General features: G+C 42.7%; 1 protein-coding gene across 5 annotated transcripts in view; it reads right to left on the bottom strand.

Moving 5' to 3' along the window:
• The window catches only part of EEA1 (early endosome antigen 1), a 124,795-nt gene extending 111,347 nt beyond the window's left edge, over positions 1 to 13,448 (bottom strand). For all 5 annotated transcript variants that reach the window (XR_014804407.1, XM_084957600.1, XM_084957601.1 and 2 more), the window contains exon 1: positions 13,249 to 13,448. Coding sequence is in view for 3 of the 5 variants with exons in the window: in XM_084957600.1 (XP_084813726.1) it covers positions 13,249 to 13,272 (24 nt within the window). In the remaining 2 variants the exon portion in view is untranslated. The remainder of the gene's footprint in view (positions 1 to 13,248) is intronic.
• Between the last annotated feature and the right edge of the window lie 7,380 nt (positions 13,449 to 20,828).

Raw genomic sequence — 20,828 nt, 5'->3', positions numbered from 1 at the left:
TCCTACTGTCTAGAGATCCAACGATTCAGCAATTCTTGTTCAGAGATCACTCTGAAACGTTCCAATAAATTCTTCTTTCAACTTAAACTGATTTGAGGAAGTTTATACCCCTTGAAAGTAAAAAACACTTACTAGAATATTGTCCAAGGATGTCAGATTACATTCATGCATTTAAGTTTTAGTTACTGTTTCCTCTGCTCCATAGCTTGGAAGAATAGTCTGTAAACCCTATTTCTCTTTCCTTACTTCCCACACTTCCCAGCCAATCGCTTCTCCCTACGATCCTCCTGAAACTGAACTAGGTATAACCTCACTGTTCCTTTCAGTGGACACTTCTCAGTCTTTGACTATATACATCTCTCCAACATTCACACGTATCTAATACTTGCCTCCACTGTCTCTTGAGTGCTGGACCTCTATTTCCACGTGTGTGGTGAACATCTCCACTGACGTCCACACCTCTGCTTCACACTCACCTTCCTCCTGAAACCTGTTCTTCCTCATCCTCTATTCTTCACCTTAGTCCATTCCACCTAAACTACTCACAAGTCAACAAATCCTATTAATTCCATCTCTTAACTTTCTTGAAAGTTATTCTTTCTCTGTCCTCAAAGCCATTGCCTGAATTCAAGCTTTCATCATCCCCTAGACTGACAACCAGAGATTCAGCAATTCTGATATAATGCAGGGACCTGGGAATCTTTTTTTCTTTTCTTCTTTTTAAGGATTTCAAATGATTGTAATGTTCAACAACTTCAGGAACTAAAAAGTTATTACTTTCTAGTTAGTCTCTCCCTTTATGGAGCCATCCTCTCTATACAGCCACCAAGCAGTTAACATATATTACTGAACACATACCAAGCATCAACATTCATGTACGCCCTACACACTAAGAAATAAAACAAAATCTCCACCCTAAGGAAGCTCAGTCCAGCTGGGGAGAAGTCAGGTAAACAAATCACAAAAACAATGTAAATAAATTCTGCAGGGATCTGTAATGAGATAGCTACTACATACCAAACGAATGCTGGTACTGTGGTGAAGGCTTCAAGCACAGTATTTCATGTAATCCTTCTACGGCAATGTAATTTATCTGTACATTGTGCACTCGATTTACATAAAACAGAAGAGTGTCACAGAGCTTTAAATTTTGTACAAGATCTCCCCTTCACGAGTAGAGGAGTCCAAGGTTTAAATGATGGTCCAATTCAAAAGCCCATTTTCTTTATTAGCATGGGATGCTTTGGAAGACGGGAAAAAAGCAAGCAAGTAACTCCTAAACTGTGCAATGGGGACGGGTGATGATGGTAGGACACCCTGAGCAGAATTCATTCTACAGAGTAATGAAGGGATAAAAGAACATGAAAATTGATGAAAAATGCAATTAGGGAGGGTGGCAAGGTCAGTGTATGTAAGCAAGTATGTGGAGATGAGACTGAAATGGTGTGAAGAAACCGGAGCAGTATGGGCTTTGCATGCCAAGGCAGAGTCTGGCCATCCCCACAGGCACTGAGCAGTCATCAAAAGATTTTAAACAGAAGACAGACTCACCAGATTTATTTTTTCTGAAGACTATCTGGGGAAAATATTTTTGGAGGGTTTTCCTTATTACAAATACAACCATTTAAAACTCTCCATGGTGTCTTCTATACAAAGTCCAAAATCCTTTCCAGTCTCATCTCTTCTAACTACCCCTATCCACATGCGGAAATAAAATTCCCCTATGCTATGCTAGGCTGCTTCATGCTCTTGCATTTGCCTGGTCCCTATCTCTGAAAATGCCTTCTCTCCCTTACTCCTCCTTGCCTGAGTCACTCCAGCTTCTGTGAGGGCTTCGACAATCTCCACTCTCTCTCTTCCTCACCTCTTACCACAGAATTAGTTACTTTTTCTTTTGTGCTCACACTCTTCCTCAGTGTATCTATTAGCACTTATTACAATGCTTTATAATAATTTAAGTATGTCTCCCCATTAAAACCCCACAAGAGCTCTTTATCCCCCAGCCCAGCACAGTAATTAGCACAGAATTAATGTTCAACAGTACGATGAATGACTGTCTACACAGAGACACACACTCATGAAGTTTTTTTAAAAAAAGAAATAATGGCGTTCCCTGGTGGCCTAGTGGTTAGGACTTGGTGCTTACACTGCTTCACACTGCAACCTGGGTTCAATCCCTGGTCTGGGAACTGAGATCCCACATCAAGCTGCTGCATGCCACAGCCAAAAAATAAAATAAATAAATAAATAAATAAAACGAGTGATAAGAAAAGCATTCCTTAAAGAAATCTAGAATATGTACTAATAACAAAAAAACCAACATTAGCAGCAATTAACATTTATAGAGAATTTACTATGTGGCAGATACTATCATAGGGACCTTTATGTATATAAATTCATTTCACTGTCACGACAACGCTCTAAGAAATGTACAAATGTTATTATCATTTTAATGAGACACAGAGAAGTCAAGTAACTTACCCAAAGCTACCCAGCTAGTAAATGGGGTGCAGATGCCACCCCACACAGTCTGGCTCCCAAGTTCTCAGGTTCTGAACCACTTATACTATCTCTCTAACTCAAGCAAAAGACCATCAGTATAAGAAAACAGTTCTAGCCCCAGTTCTTTGGTACCTTAGTCTCTTTTTTATTGACACACTGAAAATAAATCTACAGTGTGAAAAAAATTCCACTTTTTAAAATTCGCATCAATGGAGTTCCCATTGTGGCGAAGTGGAAATGAATCCAACCAGTATCCATGTAGATGCAGGTTCAATCCCTGGCCTTGCTCAATGGGTGAAGGATCCAGTGGTGCCATGAGCTGTAGTGTAGGTGGTGCAGGTTGCAGACACAGCTTGGATCCCAAGTTGCTGTAGCTGTGGTGTAGGCCGGCAGTTGCAGCTCCAATTCTACCCCTAGCCTGGGAACTTCCATATGCCAAGAGTGTGGCCCTAAAAAGCCAAAAATAAATAAGTAAATAAATAAATAAATAATTTTGCATCAATAAATGAGTAATAATTGTATCAAACTTAGAGGTGTAACCAGAGTTCCCATTGTGGTTCAGCAGTAATGAAAGAGTCTAGTATCCATGATGATGTAGGTTTGATCCTAGGCCTCGCTCAGTGGGTTATGGAGCCAGCACTGCCATGAGCTGTGGTGTAGGTTGCAGAAGCAGCTGGGATCTAGTGTTGATGTGGCTGTGGTGTAGGCCAGCAGCTACAACTCCAGTTCCACCCCTAGCCTGGGAACTTCCATGTACTGCATGTGTAGCCCTAGAAAAAAAAACAAATAAATAAAAATTAAGTCAAAAAAAAAGTGTAACTAATCTGAGACACCTTCCTTAACGTCTTAGTTTAGATCAGGGCCCTCCTGCTGTGCTGTATGCCCCTGGGGCTCCCTGGGCTCTGTGCCTCTCCTTCCTAACACTGAGCCAAGGATGTGACCATACACATCTGGGATTCTTTGAAGAGTTCTTCTGCCCTCCCCTGGATACTAAGCACCGCAGGAATTCATATCTGTTTTACTCACCAATGTGTCCACAGCATGTAGTAAGAACAAAACAGATACGTGAAAAGTTGACATGTTTGAAAGGTCTTCCCTATTCACTTTTTTTTCCCCTGTTCACACTGCCAGCATCCTAACATTGCTTAGTGCCTAAAATATTAAAATCAGTCTCATCTGATCTCCGCCTATGGTTTTAGTACATCACATGCAACAATGACAAATTAATCTTACTAAAACATTCCTTTTGATACTTGTTCAACAAATATTGACTCCTACTGTGTGCCTAAAGGAAACCAGAATATATCACCCCAAAATATGCCACACTGGCATACTGATTATTTTTAATTAAAGGTATTTAAGAAACAGTAAGTACAAGAACATTTCACTTTGACCCTCCTTTTTCTTCCTGAAAGCAGAAGATACAACTCCCACATGGAAGGCACCCTCATTATACCAGGAGGAAAGACAACATTCTCATTGCTGGAGACAGAGGATGTGGGGCTGAGAAATCTGTACAAACCTTATTAAATTAACCCTTATCTTCCTAATTACTTCGTTTACCACCTCAGTCCAAGCACCTTTGTCTTGTCAATTCTTCACAATTGTTTCTTTGTATAAAAGGTGTAAACACTTCCTGTTCTCATCACTTTTTCAGATCTTCATTTTCTTGTGAAGCCTCCCATGCACACATAACAATTTAATAAAATTTGTATGCTTTTCTCTTGTTAATCTGTCTTAAATCTAATTTTTTTTGTGTGTTTGTGTGTCTTTTTAGGGACACACTTGCAGCATATGGAGGTTACCAGGCTAGGGGTTGAGTCAGAGTTGTAGCCACTGGCCTACACCACAGCCACAGCAACACCAGATTCGAACATCGTCTGTGACCTACACCACAGCTCATACCAATGCCAGATCCTTAACCTACTGAGTGAAGCCAGGGATCAAACCTGGGTCCACATGGATACTATCGAGATTTGTTTCTGCTGAGCCACTACGGGAACTCCCATGTCTTAAATCTAATTCTTAAGCGGTACCACAGACCCAAAGAGGGCAGAGGAGAATTTTAGCTCTCCTACATACCAAATATATTTCACTGCTTAATAAAATTCTATCAACTTCCTAATGCATATAGAATAGAGTTCAAAATGTCCTATTTGTCTGTTGAAAGAATTAAGAAAGCAAGCCATCCCAGACCTTGGTCTCTAATACCATTCCCCACTAAAAGGAATAGGGCTCCTCATGAAGATGGCTAATTTCAGAGCTGGGAAAGAGGAGGCAAAGGATGAGCCTGGAACACCTTGTTAGGCCAGAAAGTAAGGAGGAGTTTAAAAAATGCTAGGGGCATGACAAAAGGACACAGAGCTACCCAAAGTGGCTCCCACTGTTCAAATCTAGGACAATTTGAACACCAAAATAATTAAGTACAACGATGAGTTATAAGTCGTTTTTTAAAATGCAATTATGATCCATAGCCAACAAGAAAGGAAGGAAGGTATGAGGGAAAGGAGGAAGGGAGGGAGGTGTGAGGGAAGGGAACCACATCTGGTCAGTGTGTAGGGAGGGCTAGATGGGAAAACCATCATTTTGCAGTGGTGAAGAATACAGTAGGCAAGAATCAACAATGGAGAGGACATACAGAAGAAATTCTTGATAAGGAGCTGGACATTTACATGGCCTTACCAGTACCTACCTATTAATTACAAAGGAAGAAAAATATAACCATTACTATACAATCTAAAAATTGGACCACAGCTTGCCCTCTGACAAGGTAATCAAAACTGACACCACCTATGAAGGACAAAAACTCATCATGGGCCTCCAGATGTGACAATCAGAGGACACATCAACTGCCAGGCCATATTCTAGGTCAAACTAATCACAAGAAAATGTCAAACACAACACAAGGAACACTATAGGGGATGTGCCTACAATGTCCCTCACGTTGTGTGCAGGAGAGGATCCATGTTAGTCAAAAACGTACGACAACCACGTGTATTATCTAACCTTAACTGGACCCTATACTGGTGAAGGAAAATGCTAAAAGATTCGCTGTCAGATGAACTGGAAAAAAAAGGAATTCTGAATAATAAATTGAATCAATGTAAATCAATGTAGAAGTTGACAGCTATACTGCGGTTATGTAAAAGAATATCCCTATACTTCACTGAAGCATTCAGAGATGAAGAATCATAATTGATCCTAAAGCGATTCTGAAAAAAAAAAAAATTATACACGCAGAAGTGTGCAAATGGTAAAGCTATTACCACTTACTTATAAGTAAATATAAAATACTGTTTCTTGGAGACGGGATTAAGATGGAGGAATAGATGGACTAGAGCTCAACTTCTCTCATAAAAACAACAAAATTACAACCAAATGCTGAACAACCTTCAACCAAATGGACAGGAAACTTTCAAAAAGATATCCTTCTCCAGAAGACAAAAAGGAGGCCAAATCAAGAGCCAGAGACTCCATTCTTGAAAGGCACACACAGACTTTCATGTGCACTGGGTCCCAGGGCAAAGCAAAGGCTCCACAGGAATCTGGGTCAGACCTGACTGCAGTTCTTGAAGGATCTCCTTGGAAAACGGGGTGACTGTGGCTTGTTGTAGGGGAAGGACATTGGAGGAAGAGCTCTCAGGAATATTCATCAGCATGTGTTTCTCTGGAGGTGGCCATTTTGGAAAAATCTGGCCCCACCCATCAGCACTGAAAAGCCCCAGGCCAAACAGTAACCCAGGTGGGATCACAGCCCCACCCATCAGTAAACACTTGCTCCCTAAAGACCCCCAGGCACACAGCTGCCTCTAATCTCACCCAGAGACAAAACCCTACCCACCAGAGGGATAGGAATCAGCCCCACCTACCAGTGGGCAGAAACCAGTCCCTCCTACCAGGAAGCCTATGGCAATCCCCTGTACCAACTTCAGCCACAACGAGGACAGACATAACTAGTAAGTCAGGCTACAACGCTATTGTCTGCAAAAAGGACACCACAGCAAAAACCCATAAAAATGAAAAGACAGAGAACCATAACTCAGATAAGGGAGAAAGAAAAAACCCCAGAAGAAACAGCTAAGTGATGTGGAGATTATCAGCTTCCAGGAAAAAGACTTTAGACTGTTGATGCTGAAGATGATGCAAGACATTGGGAATAAACTGGAGGGAGGCAAAGATGGATAATTTACAGCAAACACTGAGCAAAGAAATACAAGACTTAAATCTGAAGCAAGCAGAGATGTAAAATACAATAACTGAAATAAAGAATTCATTAGAAGCAACCAACAGCAGAATACGGGAGGCAGAAGAATAGGTAAGCGAGGTGGAGGACAAACTAGTGGAAATCACTGATGTGGAACAGAACAGAGAAAAAAGATTGAAAAGAAATGAAGAGGAGTTCCCTTCGTGGCGCAGTGGTTAATGAATCCGACTAGGAACCATGAGGTTGCGGGTTCGGTCCCTGCCCTTGCTCAGTGGGTTAACGATCCGGCGTTGCCGTGAGCTGTAGTGTAGGTTGCAGACGCGGCTCAGATCCCGCGTTGCTGTGGCTCTGACGTAGGCTGGTGGCTACAGCTCCGATTCAACCCCTAGCCTGGGAACCTCCATATGCCGCAGAGCGGCCCAAGAAATAGCAACAACAACAACAACAACAACAAAAGACAAAAAGACAAAAATAAATAAATAAATAAAAATTTTTTAAAAATTTAAAAAAAAAAAAAAAGAAGAGAGTCTCAGAGAACTCTGGGACAACATTAAGCACACCAACATCCATATTATAGGAATGCCAGAAGGAGAAGAAAGAAAGGAACAGAAAAAATATTCAAGAGATAATAGCCAAAAACTTCCCTAACATGGGAAAGGAACAACCCAATTAAATCCAGGAAGCACAACAAGTACCGTACAAAATAAACCCAGGGAGAAATACCCCAAGACACATATTAATCAAACTGACCAATATTAAAGACGAAAAGAAAATATTGAAAGCAGCTAGGGCAAAGAAACAAGTAACATAAAAGGGAACCCCGATAAGGTTATCAGCAGATTTTTCAGCAGAAACTACAGGTCAGAAGGGAGTGGCATGATATATTTAACATGATGAAAGGAAAAAAACCACCAACCAAAATTACTTTACCCAGCAAGGCTCTCATTCAGATTTGAAGGAGAAATCAAAAGCTTTGCAGATAAGCAAAAGCTAAGAGAATTCAGCAACACTAAATCAGCTTTACAACAAACACTAAAAGGAAATTCTCTAAGCAGACAAGAAAAGGCCACAAGTAGAAACAAAAATACCACAAATGACAAGGCTCACCAGTTAAGGTACATATACAGTAAAGATGCCAAATTATGCATGCACAATTATGCAACCAAAATCAGAACTCGTGAGGAGGGTACAAATGCAGGACACTGAGATGCACTTGAAATTAAGAGACCAACAACTTAAAACAATCTCGTATATATATAGACTCCTATATCAAAACCTCAGGGCAACTGCAAACCAAAAATCTACCGCGGATACACAAACAAGTAAGGAAAATCAACTCAAAAACAACACTAAAGGTAATCATCAAACGACAAGAGGAGAGAACAAGAGAAGGGAAGAAAACAAAAGCAACAAAATCAAATCCAAAACAGTTAATAAAATGGCAATAAGAACATTCATATCAACAATGACCTTAAATGTTAATGGACTAAATGCCCCAACCAAAAGACATAGCCTGGCTGAATGGATACAAAAACAAGACCCATATATATGCTGTCTTCAAGAGATCCACTTCATTTCTAGGGACACATACAAATTGAAAGTGAGAGGATGGAAAAAAACATTCCATGCAAATGGGAATCAAAAAAAGTTAGAGTAGCAATACTCATATCAAACAAAATAGACCTTAAAATGAAGACTATTTTAAGAGATAAGGAAGAACATTACATAATCATCAAAGGATCAATCCAAGAAGATAAAACAACTTTAAATAATATATGCACCCAACAGAGGATCACACAATCTAGCTGTTTCTTGTATTATTTTATTCTTGTAGCTTTTCATAAGTTTGAAGTAAGTTCCAAATTAGAAGTTTAAAATTATAGGAGTTCCCGTCATGGCTCAGTGGAAACAAATCTGACTAGGAAGCGCGAGGTTTGGGGTTCGATCCCTGGCTTCACTCAGTGGGTTAAAGATCCAGTGTTGCCATGAGCTGTGATGTAGGTCGCAGATGTGACTCGGATCTGGCATTGCTGTGGCTGTGGAGTAGGCTGGTGGCTACAGCTCCGATTCGACCCCTAGTCTGGGAATTTCCATATGTATTCAACTAGACCTACATTGTCTGATAAGGAAGCCACTACATGAGGCTGTTAAATAGTTAAAACATGGTTTGTCTAAAGTCGGATGCACTGTTGGTGCAAAATACAAGATTTCAAAGATTAGTACAAAAAACTGCATTAATAATTTTAAAGCTTTCTAAGTAATTTGTATACTGATTACATGTTGAAATATTTTAGATATATTGGGTCAAAGGAAATATATTTTAAAAATTAACTTCGCCTCTAATCACTTTTTTTTTTTTTTTGGCTTTTTAGGGCGGCACCCATGGTCCAATCAGAGCTGTAGCTGCTGTCCTACACCACAGCCACAGCAATGCCAGATCCTTAATCCACTGAGCAAGGCCAGGGATCGAACCACAACCTCATGGTTCCTAGTCGGATTCATTTCCGCTGCACCATGAGGGGTACTCCCGCCTCTTTGTTTATACTCTAACTCCTTCCTAGGATGAAAGTAACTCTCTTTTCCTAAAAACAGTTCTTCAAAACCCCATCTCCTGCCCATTTTCTCCAAGGAGACTCCCCACTCACACAGGTCATTCTGATCATTCCTCCTCTGAATTACCACAGTCTTCATTGTCTGTATCATTTACTCTGGCACGTAATCATGTAACTTCCTGAGGGAGAAGTTAGATCATATTTTTCCCATATTTTCCCAAATGACTGGCATGGTGCTAATCCTGTTAGTTGAGTAGAGGAGGAAAAGGCAACAGGGCGCCAAAAAAGGGAAATGTACTGAGAGTTGGGAAAATTTGGCTCAAGCCTCAGTTTTGACATCTACTGTGTTGCCTTAGATAAATCACTCAACCTCTCAGTTCCTACTTGCCCATTTTTAAAATGAGAGACCTGTTAACCACAAAAGAAGCCTTTTATTTCCACAATTCTAGAATTAAATTCATTTTTTCTTTAGCAATATTACTGATATATACTAATAAAAGGAAATCCAATACACTAAAGAGTCAAAGAAACGGCAACGAAGTTTATAAACTGCCTAAATTACTAAATGATGTTTTTCCAGCCATGAAGCACTTTAAATTCACATTTCTCTGCAAAGCCTATTAAGCAAAATAGTCAACACATACATACTGGAGCTACCTCAATTTTTTTTTCAGACTCTTTCAAACCTCAAAGAAAGGATGAGGGAGGAAGAGGAAGAAGAGGAGAACCAGCACCTAAATTTTATACAAACTACCCTAGAACTTATTGATGATGTACAAAGACTCTGAGTCATAATTGATGATAAGCACATTGTCAGTATCTTCTTTCTGTAACACTGTTTAAAAGATACTATTCGGGGGGGGGGGGAAGGCGCTGGGGGTGTGGGATGGAAATAGTATAAAACTGGATTGTGACGGTCATTGTACAACTATAAATATAATAAAAATAAGTAATTTTTTTAAAAAGGATACTATTCAGGAGAAAATTACAACAGTTAAAATGAAAATGGAATGTTAAAGGTATGAAATTTAATTTCAAAGCATGGGGACCATTTCAAATCTCTAAATCAGTAACTTTGGTTTTCATCTTTTACCTTATTACCTTTGCTAAAAAATAAGATTATCAGGGTGGGGTAAAATAAAATGGTTGCTATGTTACATAATTTAAAGATTCAAGCTATATTTGTTAGTAAATACCACCTGTGGATTTAACAAGATTTCTTTAAGGCTCTATCCACATGCCTCTATTAAAAATACTGGGCATTAATACTGACCCATCTGTAAGATAACAGACAGCTCCTGCCAGGTGATTCTAGGTTCTTTCCTGATCTGATCTGAGCAATCTCTGCACAGTTTTACTACCTAAACTTAATTATTCACACTCCCTTGAATTACCTGTCCCTTTTACAACTTCTTGCCTAGGCATTTGAGTTTCCTCTGCCTGAAGTGCCCTCCCTTCTTTCCAGCCACAAATATGCCCTCCTCCCACAAGCTTTTCCAGATTGCCCCCAAAATTCTCCCACAGACTGGCCCCCAGGAACTATTCATTCTTATTATTGCAAAGCACTTATTACTACTATGCATTGTCCTTTTTTTTTTTTTTTTCCTTTGGTCATAGTGGTCAAATCGGAGCTGTAGCTGCTGTCCTACGCCACAGCCATGCAGGATCTGAGCTGCATCTGCAACCTACACCACAGCTCAGGGCAATGCCAGAGACTTAACCCACTGAGCAAGGCCCAGGATCGAACCTGCCTGTCCTCATGGATATTCGTCAGATTCTTTTCTGCTGAGCCACGATGGGAACTCCAGCATTGTCGTTACTTTTAAATGTCCACTTCCCCAACGAGCTGTGAGTTCTAAAAGGAGGGCCCATATCTTATTTAACTGTTTCCCAGCCCCTAGCAGATGCCTTGCATTTACTGAAACTCAATATAAGGACACTAAAAACAAACAAAAAAAATAAGTAGTTAATGAGAGGCAATTCAAACTTTCTTATAAAGCGCATATAAATTTAACACAGTAGTTCTCAACCAAGGCAATTTTGCCCCTAGGTGACATATGGTAAAACGTTCAGATATTTTTGGTTGTCCCAATGGGGGGTAGGGGATTTTAGGAGAGCTACTGGCATCGAGTGGGTAGAAGCCAGGGATATACTGCTAAACATTTTACAATGCAAAGGGCAGCTTCCTACAACAATTATCCAGTCACAAATGTCAACAGTGCCATGGTTAAGAAACTCAGTTGTCAACTGACTTATTCCTGTGTGTTGATGATTCCTTATCACGTCTCAACAATAATCAGAATAAATTCCATTTTTTAGTTTCAACTGAAGCTTCTGCAGCCATTTACCTGTACACACCAACACTAAAAATGATCTTTATATAACTGTAATGTTTAAGAACATTAAACCAAGAGTACTGGAAAGCATCTCATATTTCTGAAAACTAATCTATAACTACCAGAAGCTACTCTTAGGTCAGTTAACACTGTTTTATTTATAAACTTTATTGCAAATCACAGACGACTCATTTTCGGCTATGGAATGATGTAACAGAAACACAATCTGAGACATGAAGTAATCAATCAGTTCCTACACGTCTGATAAAAGAAAAATCTCTAAGTACTGCAAGTAAATCATGCACAGATGTCTTTGATGTTGAGCACAGAACTGATGGCCAAAGGGCACTGCCCTTGCTACAGCCAAAATAGGTGCTTATCAAGATTTCGAAAAACTCTGGCAAAACACTGCAAAACATCCAACGTCAATACAGGGTGGCAGATGCAAAAGTTAGCTATTTCTCGCCCTGATATATGACCAAGTTTCACATGACTGGAATACTTCACAAAGCTATGCAGCCGCAAGGACACTCACTCCCTTTCTAAGCAGTGAATGACTCAACTCTCTTTGGTACATTCCTTGACTGAATACTACAAGTTCACTAATTCCTTTTGTCCTTTGAACTAGTTATCCTACTCCCTCAATAACCAACTAACGAATCTGGCACCAGCTTTTCAATCATTTACATTTTGCACCCTATCGGTCCCAAAAAGAAATATAGAAGTTGTCCAAAACAAAAACTTGAGTACAGTAAATCTTATAGAAAAGATCTCAATTGCTATTCCAGGAACTGACTCCTAAACACAACATCTACATATCGCCAATGCGCTCATCTTTATATATCAAGGTTTTTTTCCAGATTGTAAATAAAGATAGCACTGGCAGAAAATAAAGGAGTTAAGTGCATACCCGGGGCTAGAGCTTACGGGGGATTTAGTCTCCGACGGCTCCAAAAAGCTACTGGGCTGGGAGGGGGAAACGCATTTTTAACTGGGGAGGGGAAAAGTTTGCAACAGTGAGTAATATCTTCCTTCGAGGCTGACTCTGCCAGGGACGTGTCGGTACCGCGACTGGGCCGAGGCTAGGCCAGCTTTCACCACGTTACCACGCAGGGCTGCCCAGACCAGACCGCGACGCCGAGCGTGGCAGCTGCGGGTCGCGTAAAGTTGGGGGGCCCGCTGGGCAGGGCGGCCGGGGGACCCGCCGAACTCGCCTCCCGCGGGCTCCCACGGGGCGTCCTCCAGCCCGGCGGGCGGCCGGCCGGCCCCGGCGGCACCAACTCTCCGTGTTCACTGCCATTCCAGGATCTGGAAGGAACGCGCCGGCACCACACCCTCCCGCCCCGCCGCCCGCTCGCACTGACAGCCCGTGCGGGAGCGGGGCCCGGGCCTGGGCGCGCGGGGCCGCGGCAGACCGGGCGCCCGGCCCCGGCCTGCCGCCGCGCCCGCCCTCCCTGCCCCCACGCCCGCCCCGGGAGCAGACGACCGAGGCCTAATCAGCGCCCGGGCTGCGGGGCCTAAAGCAGGGAGGCGCCCGCACTGAGGAGGGACGCCAGCGCCGCCGCCTCGGCTCCTCAGCGCGGCGGCGGCTTCCGCGGCCTCGGACTCGGGCTCCCGCTCACGTGCTCCTGGAAAGACGGTTTCACTCTCTTACCCTCTGCAAAATCCTCCTTAACATGGTTTAAACACCCCCCGGCGCTGCCGCGGTGACTCTCCGGACCCTCCTCGGGGTCACTCACTACTCGGGGGTGCGCGGGCGGTAGGGACTGAGCCAGAAGGGAACCTGGGAGGAGGTCGGGGCGAGGCGGTGGCGGCGGCCGCTAGGGCGGCCCCGACTTCCCCACAGGCGGTGAGAGGGAGCGCGCGCGAGCCGGGGACGAGATAGCCAGCGAGCGCCCGCCCGCCGGGCCGCCCCCGTAACTGACAGCTGGGCGGACCCGCCCGCGCCGCCCCGCCCTCTCGGCCTGTCCATCCGCGGGAGGCGGGGCTGGAAGGGGCCTGGCCTGGGCCGGCGACCAATCGGAAAGGGCGGCGGCGTGGGCCATTGCGTGACGGACAGGAGGCAGGACGCTGGCACTGCCGCTCCTTCCGGCCGCTGAGCGCACACCCGCGCTCCGTCAGAGGCGCTCGCGCGTAGACCCGGCACCCGCGGAGGGGACTTGGGGACCTGGGGACTTGGGGACCTTGGGGCTTGGGGGGTGGTCCTTGGCCGCGAAGGAAGGCGGGCTCTCGAGGCAGGTACCTGCTATGGCACCTCAGACTGCTCTGTAAAATCTGTCGGTGTGACCCTGGCCTTGACCGTTGCTCAACTGGACTCCCATTTCTGCAGGAAGCTTAGTCTCAGAGTGCAAGCAAAGGAGAGACTCAGACACGATTAACCGGTCTGTTGGGCTTCCCTCCTCTGGTCCAACCCCTGGCTCCTTTCCCTCCTCCCTTCCTGCTTCTCATTTCAGCCAAAGGAAAAGTAAAGAATCGGAAGAAAGTATAGAAAGAAACTGCAATTTGAATTGATAGGGAAAAAAAAAAGTTTGGCGTTGTCCTTTGGACTATAGCAACAATATTTAATGGACTGATGACGCTAACATGTTGCACCCACTAAAGCCCATGCTTGGCTCATTCTCCTAAGGAATTTTAAATCCTCTTCTGATAACGAATGTATGAAGTGAATCGACATTAATGCGTCTGTTTCATAGATTAAGAAAAAAATAATGACGTTTTCCCTTCGTGGCTCCGCAAAAACCAATCTGACTAGCATCCATGAGCATGCAGGTTCCATCCCTGGCCTCGCTCAGTGGGCTAAGGATCTGGTGTAGCCCTAAGCTGTGGTGTAGGTCGCAGATGCAGCTGGGATCGTCGGACTGCAGCTCTGATTCGACCCCTAGCCTGGGAACCTCCATATGCTGCAGGTTTGGCCCTACAAAAAAAACAAAATGAGGTCACAGATAAACAGTGTGCCAAAACAAGGATGTGGACTGGGAAATGGACTTAGAACTGACTTCTAGGCACCATGTCATTATTTGAAGTCAAAAGTCACAGCTGCCCAAAAAAAAAAAAAAAAAGTCACAGCTGCAGAATCATATCATTTTGCCAAGTTGCTCTCAACTTTCACAAGTTGAGAGATTTGGCTTTTACCCTGGAGGGGGGAGCAGGGGAGAAGACTTTAACATTGTTTACATAGGGAAGAAGAAGGGGAGAAAAATGCAACTAACCCTGCTTGAATTGGGGGAGGGGGGTAATGAAGTCTACCAAGCAATGAATGGAGTGCTTATTAGAAAATACTTCCAGGTCTTTTGAAAAGATGCAGCAAATATTTTCAAATTAGTTAAGGTAAAAGTGTTTTATAAAGTGTAAATAAAGCATTATATCATGTAATATGTTGTTTCTATCCCAGACATGTCTGTATTTTAATGTGGATGTGTCTGCGCCTATAGTGCAGCAAACAGTCGTGCCTACAACTAATACATTATTAATCACTATTGATGATAGTGCACTTAAATACTTCCAGACAAACATAGCAAAGCACACTCTTCCATCTTTCCAGACACAGGCACTTTATTTTAGAAAATATGGGAAATATTTTCACCGACATAGGGGGATAAAACTGTGGTATAATACATATGTGGTCTCTGCTCCCAAGTAATAACATGATGGATAAGGTGATAAGAGCATCTTTTGTTGTAATGTTTGACCCTTGACCCTGGCTCCCCATACCAGAACTTCTAAGACCCTTGGAATCCCAGAGTGATGAGTGTCTTTTTGTATGCTAATGAAATGACAAGTGGCCAGGAGTCCCTAAAACTTTAGGGTGGGGGCTGACCCCAGAAAAACCAAGGGATGATTAGAAGGTTGGAGTTTGGGGGCCTACCCCCACCCCGCCACCTCCAGGAGGGAAGAGGAGCTGAAGGGGTTAATTGCCATTAGCCAATGATACAATCAATTATGCCTACATAACGGAGCCTCCATAAAAACCCTAAATAATGAGGTTTGGAGAGCTCCCAGATTGATAAATATCAAGGTGATGGGAGGATGACGCGTCTGGAGAGAACAGGGAAGTTCTGCTTTTCCCCATACCTTGACCTACGCATCTCTTCCATTTGGCTTTTCCTGAGTTGTTGCCCTAGTAATAGGCCGGTGAGAGTAAATGAAGTATTTCTGTGAGTTCTGTGAGCCATTATAGCAAATTATCAAACCTGGGGCGAGTGTTGTAGGAACCCTCAATTTATAGCCAGGTGGTCCAAAGTACAGGTGACAATCTGGGAATTTTAACTGGTATCTGAAGTAGGGGGCATTCTTGGTGGGACTGAGCCTTTACCCTGTGAGGTCTGTGCTAACTCTGGGTCATTGGTACCAGAATTGAACTAAATTGTACACCCAGTTGGTATTCAGGGAATTGGAGAATAGCTTGGTATGAAAAAAACCACCGATGAATGTTGTAAGTAGGGCAAGGAAACAGTTCCTTCCACTTAAAGTGACATCTATTTCTATTTCTATTATTTGTCTTTCAAAGATTAGCTTAAAATGCTGCTTATTGGAGTTCCCGTTGTAGTACAGCTGAAACAATCCGACGAGGAACCATTAGGTTGCAGGTTCCATCCCTGGCCTCACTCAATGGGTTAAGGATCCGGCATTGCTGTGAGCTATGGTGTAGGTCGCAGGTACAGCTCAGATTCTGCGTTGCTGTGGCTGTGGTGGAGGCGGGCAGCTGTACCTCTGATTAGACCCCTAGCCTGAGAACGCCCATGTGTCGAGGGTGCAGCCCTAAAAAGAAAAATAAATTAATTAATTTAATTAAATGCTGCGTATTAATGTCACATGCTAAGTAAATCTTTCTCCACTAGAATTCTCCAGTGGAATCTTTTGACGAATATAAATAGACTCTCATCTACTGCTTAGCTAGATGGGTTATTCAAAAGTCCCTGCGTTCCCCTGCAGCTTATGATAACTCCATCACTGGAATAATATACTAGAGAACTTAATTACTCCAAAAGAAAATAGGCAGTGGGTGAGACATAATCATGTAAGAATATCATTTGCTAATCTAGCAACTTCCCACACAGAACAATCCTGCTAACCCATCTGACTGCTAATTGCTATTCATTTAACTCTTACCTGTTGGCCCTTCTTAGTTTCTTACTATCAGCCACTTCCCTAGCATCCTGATTTCCATCAAAACCCAGCTTAAAGCCTATGATCCAACTTTATAGTCCCCCCCCCCAACTTTTGCAAATATGCTTCACTTCTTCAGCTCTCTCCTCCTCCATTGTTTTCATCTAGGAGAACCCAAGCCCAACTACCCACCTACTCTATGCTGTACAGGAGCAACTGAGTATCACTAGAGATAACATATATACCACTGGGGCAGTTGGACTCCCTTTAGCTTTAATAGCCGCAGACGTCAGATAGCACTCCACACTCTCTAGCAGCTGTCCTGCAATACTCTCCTCTTGTCTTCTTTCTCCACGCCTCCAATATGACATTTACACCTGTCATTGCTTCATTGTCTTACCTTGTATTTTCTGCTTAACCCACTCCAATCAAGCCTCCTCCTTATCTACTCCAATGAGACTGCTCAATATTAAGATCACTTGTGACCTACATGCTGCCTAATCCAGGGACAAGTTTATTGTTTTGACTTTGACTCTGGTTCCCATTGTGAACAGGTGACGCCTCTCTCCTTGAACTATTTGATTCTCTTGACTTCCCTGACTGTATACAATCTGGGTTTTCTCCTCAATGACCATCCCTTTTAAGACTTGTTTAAGACGTCTCAACTGCATATCTCAACATTAGAGTACCCCCCAAATGCTTTTCATGGCCCCTCCTTTCATCTATCTCATACAACCTGGAATAAATCTCAACCAGTCTTCAGGCTTTAAATTTCATCTGTTTACCCAAGACTTCTGTTTCAATATGTCCAGTGCTGACATTCCTCAGATTTCAAGACTTGTGTCCACTTCATATTTCTTCTTGGATGTCTGATGAGCATCTCAGACTTTACAAGGTCCAGACGAAACTGTTTCTTTTTTATCTTCAAATCTGCTTCTTTGCCAGTTTTCCTATTTCATTATGTACGACACCAACTACTTAGTTGGGTGAGATCAAAAATCTTGGGGATTTCTCTCTTTATCTCATCAGTTCCCCTCCCTCCAGAAAATCCTGGAAGGTCTCCCTCCAAAAAATATCCCAAATCTGCCACTTCCTTCCATTATCATCCCAATCCATAGCACCTTAATCTCCTGTCCAGACTATTATAATACTTTCCTAGTTGGTCTCTGCTTTCACTTTGACTTCCCTACAATCCATTCACTACACAACAGCTACAAACAACTTTTTTTTTTTTTTTTTTTTTTGCTTTTTAGGGCCACACCCACATCATATGGACGTTCCGAGGCTAGGGGTGGAATAGAAGCTGCAGCTGCTGGTCCTGGCCACAGCCACAGCTCACAGCAATGCCAGATCCTTAACCCACTGAGTGAGGCCAGGGATGGAACCCACATCCTCACGGATACTAGTTGGGTCTATAATCCACTGAGCCACAACTGGAACTCCCAGAATACATTTCTTTTTGATTCAGAAAATAAAACCAGGAGTGCCCATTCTGGTGCAGCGGAAACAAATCCGACTAAGAACCACGAGGTTGCAGGTTCTATCCCTGGCCTTGCTCAGTGGGTTAAGGAACCGGCATTGCTGTGAGCTATGGTGCAGGTCACAGATGCAGCTCAGATCTGGCGTTGCTGTGGCTGTGGTGTAGGCCGGCAGCTGTAGTTCTGATTAGACCCCTAGGCTGGGGACCTCCAGATGCGGCGGGTGCGGCCCTAAAAAGACAAAAGACAAAAAAATTTAAAAATAAATAAAATAAATCAGATTTTTCAAAGTAAAAAAAAAGAGTCCACAACATGTGAAAATTCCCCAAAAAAAGGAGTTCCCGTCGTGACTCAGTGGAAACCAAACTGAGCAGCATCCATGAGCATGCAGGTTCCATCCCTGGCCTCACTCAGTAGGTGAAGGATCCGGCATTGCTGTGAGCTGCGGTGTAGGTTGCAGACACAGCTCGGATCTGGCATTGCTGTGGCTATGGCCTAGGCCGGCAGCTACAGCTCTGGCTCAACCCCTAGCCTGGGAACTTTCATATGCCCTGCGTGCAGCCCCAAAAAAAGACAAAAAAAAAAAAAAAAAGAAATCAAAATCTAAGGACAACCTATCACAAACATCCAATTAGACTTATTTATCTTATAACACTATCTGTATATTTTAAAAAACATTCTCATAAACTTTTATTTCATATAACTCTATGGCCTTCATAATTTTCATTTCTAATGCCTAGTATTCAATCATTAGAATGTTAAAAACCAATGCCCAATTTTTTTTTACTCTCTACTATATTATATATTTATATAGGTTTTTGCTTGCTCATTAAAGCTGTTTAACAAATCATAATTACATAAACCACATTCTCAATGTTAATATGTAATTTTCAAAAAGTTAAAAACCATGAGCTCATAGTTATTTACCTCATTAATGAGAAAACCAGCTGAACAATAAACCTGGTGCAAATGGGGCACAGGAAGACAAAAGTATTTATAGTCACTGAGAGGAAAAGAAATGCCGGAATGAGATTACTAAGTTATAGGAGTTCCTTGTGTGGCACAGCGGAAATGAATCTGACTAGGAACCATGAGGTTGCAGTTCTATCCCTGGCCTCATTCAGTGGGTTAAGGATCCGGTGTTGCCATGAGCTGTGATGTAGGTTGCAGACATGGCTCAGATCTGGTGTTGCTGTGGCTGCGGTGCAGGCCGGCAGCTGTAGCTCCAATTGGACCCCTAGCCTGGGAACCTCCATATGCATCAGGTGCGGCCCTGAAAAAAAAAAAAAAAAAAAGCAAACAAACAAAAAAGGCCATGTTAAGAGGAAAAATGGAAAGTAACCAAGCCTAAAGTAAATTAAAAAATAAAGTGAATTGCCTGAAGGATAGCCAAGCTCTTATATTGGTGCTTGAATAGAGGAAATCTCCAGCCCAAATTTCTGCAAAGATTAATAGAAATGACATGAGTAGCACCTGTAAAAAAAAAAATCTGTTAGCTTCTCATTCTCCAGGTGAAAGTAGAGAGAAAACAACTGTGTCCTCTCTGAAGAGAGCTGGGGTGGGTGGGGGTAGGAGGCAAGAAAAAAAATTCCACTTCAAGAAGCCACTTGTTACTGAAAGGACCAAAATATGCCACTTTGGCATAAGGATTATTTAGAGCTAAAGGTAATTAAGAAAAAGCAGACATGGGAAAAATAAAGCTCTTTGCCCCTCACGCTATCTGGCCAAATGTGAAACATAACTTCCATTTATAAAAGTGTTTCCCTCTTTCCCTCTCCTGTACCAGGAAGAGAAATCCATCATTTCCCAGGGACTCCTTCTTTTTCTCTTTCTTTTTTTTTTTTTTTCTTTTTCTTTTTTTTTTTTTTTTTTTTTGGCTCTGCCTGCAGCATGCAGAAGTTTTGGGGCCAAGGATCAAACCTGAGCCACATCAGGGAACTGGGAACTCCTCCCAAGGACTTATAATCACTGGAGATAGCTCCAGCCTCTTACCAGCCCAGACACCGGCACTGAGAGGAATCTAAATGACAGACCTTACAAGTACACTTAGATTCCATCTTCCTGGAAACTCAAGTGCCTTTCCCTTTGTTTTGATTGTTACAAATGTACTGCTCTTTGTTGAAATGGCATATAAGCCTTTGGGAAGCCTTCCCACTAAAATATGGAACAAGACAAGGATTCCCACTCCCACCACTTTTATTCAACATAGTATTGGAAGTCCTAGCCACAGCAATCAGATAAACGAAAGAAATAAAAGGTATCCAAATTGAAAGAGAAGAGGTAATGTCACTATGCAGATGACACGATGCTATACATAGAAAACCCTAAGGACTCCACACAACTTGAACTGATCAGTGAATTCAGCAAAGTAGCAGGCAGGATATAAGATTAACATTCAGAAATTGGTTGCAATGAACAACCAATGAAGTATTAGAAAAGGAATATAAAGGACTTCCCATTGTGGTGCAGTGGCAACAAATCTGACTAATAAGCATGAGGATGCAGGTTTGATCCCTGGCCTCGCTCAGTGGGTTAAGGATCTGGTGTTGCAGTGAGCTGTGGTATAGATCGCAGATGCAGCTTGGATCTAGCGTTGCTATGGCTGTGGTGTAGGCCAGCAGCAGCTGTAACTCCAATTCAACCCCTAGCC

Source organism: Sus scrofa, chromosome 5 (assembly GCF_054392235.1).
Source record: "Sus scrofa isolate SSC_HxYL_T2T_F1_AM1 chromosome 5, Sscrofa_HxYL_maternal_Yorkshire_Landrace_v2.0, whole genome shotgun sequence".
Taxonomy (NCBI): Eukaryota; Metazoa; Chordata; class Mammalia; order Artiodactyla; family Suidae; genus Sus; species Sus scrofa.
The sequence above is the reverse complement of the archived record's forward strand: the minus strand, read 5'-3'. Positions and strand labels throughout refer to the sequence as shown.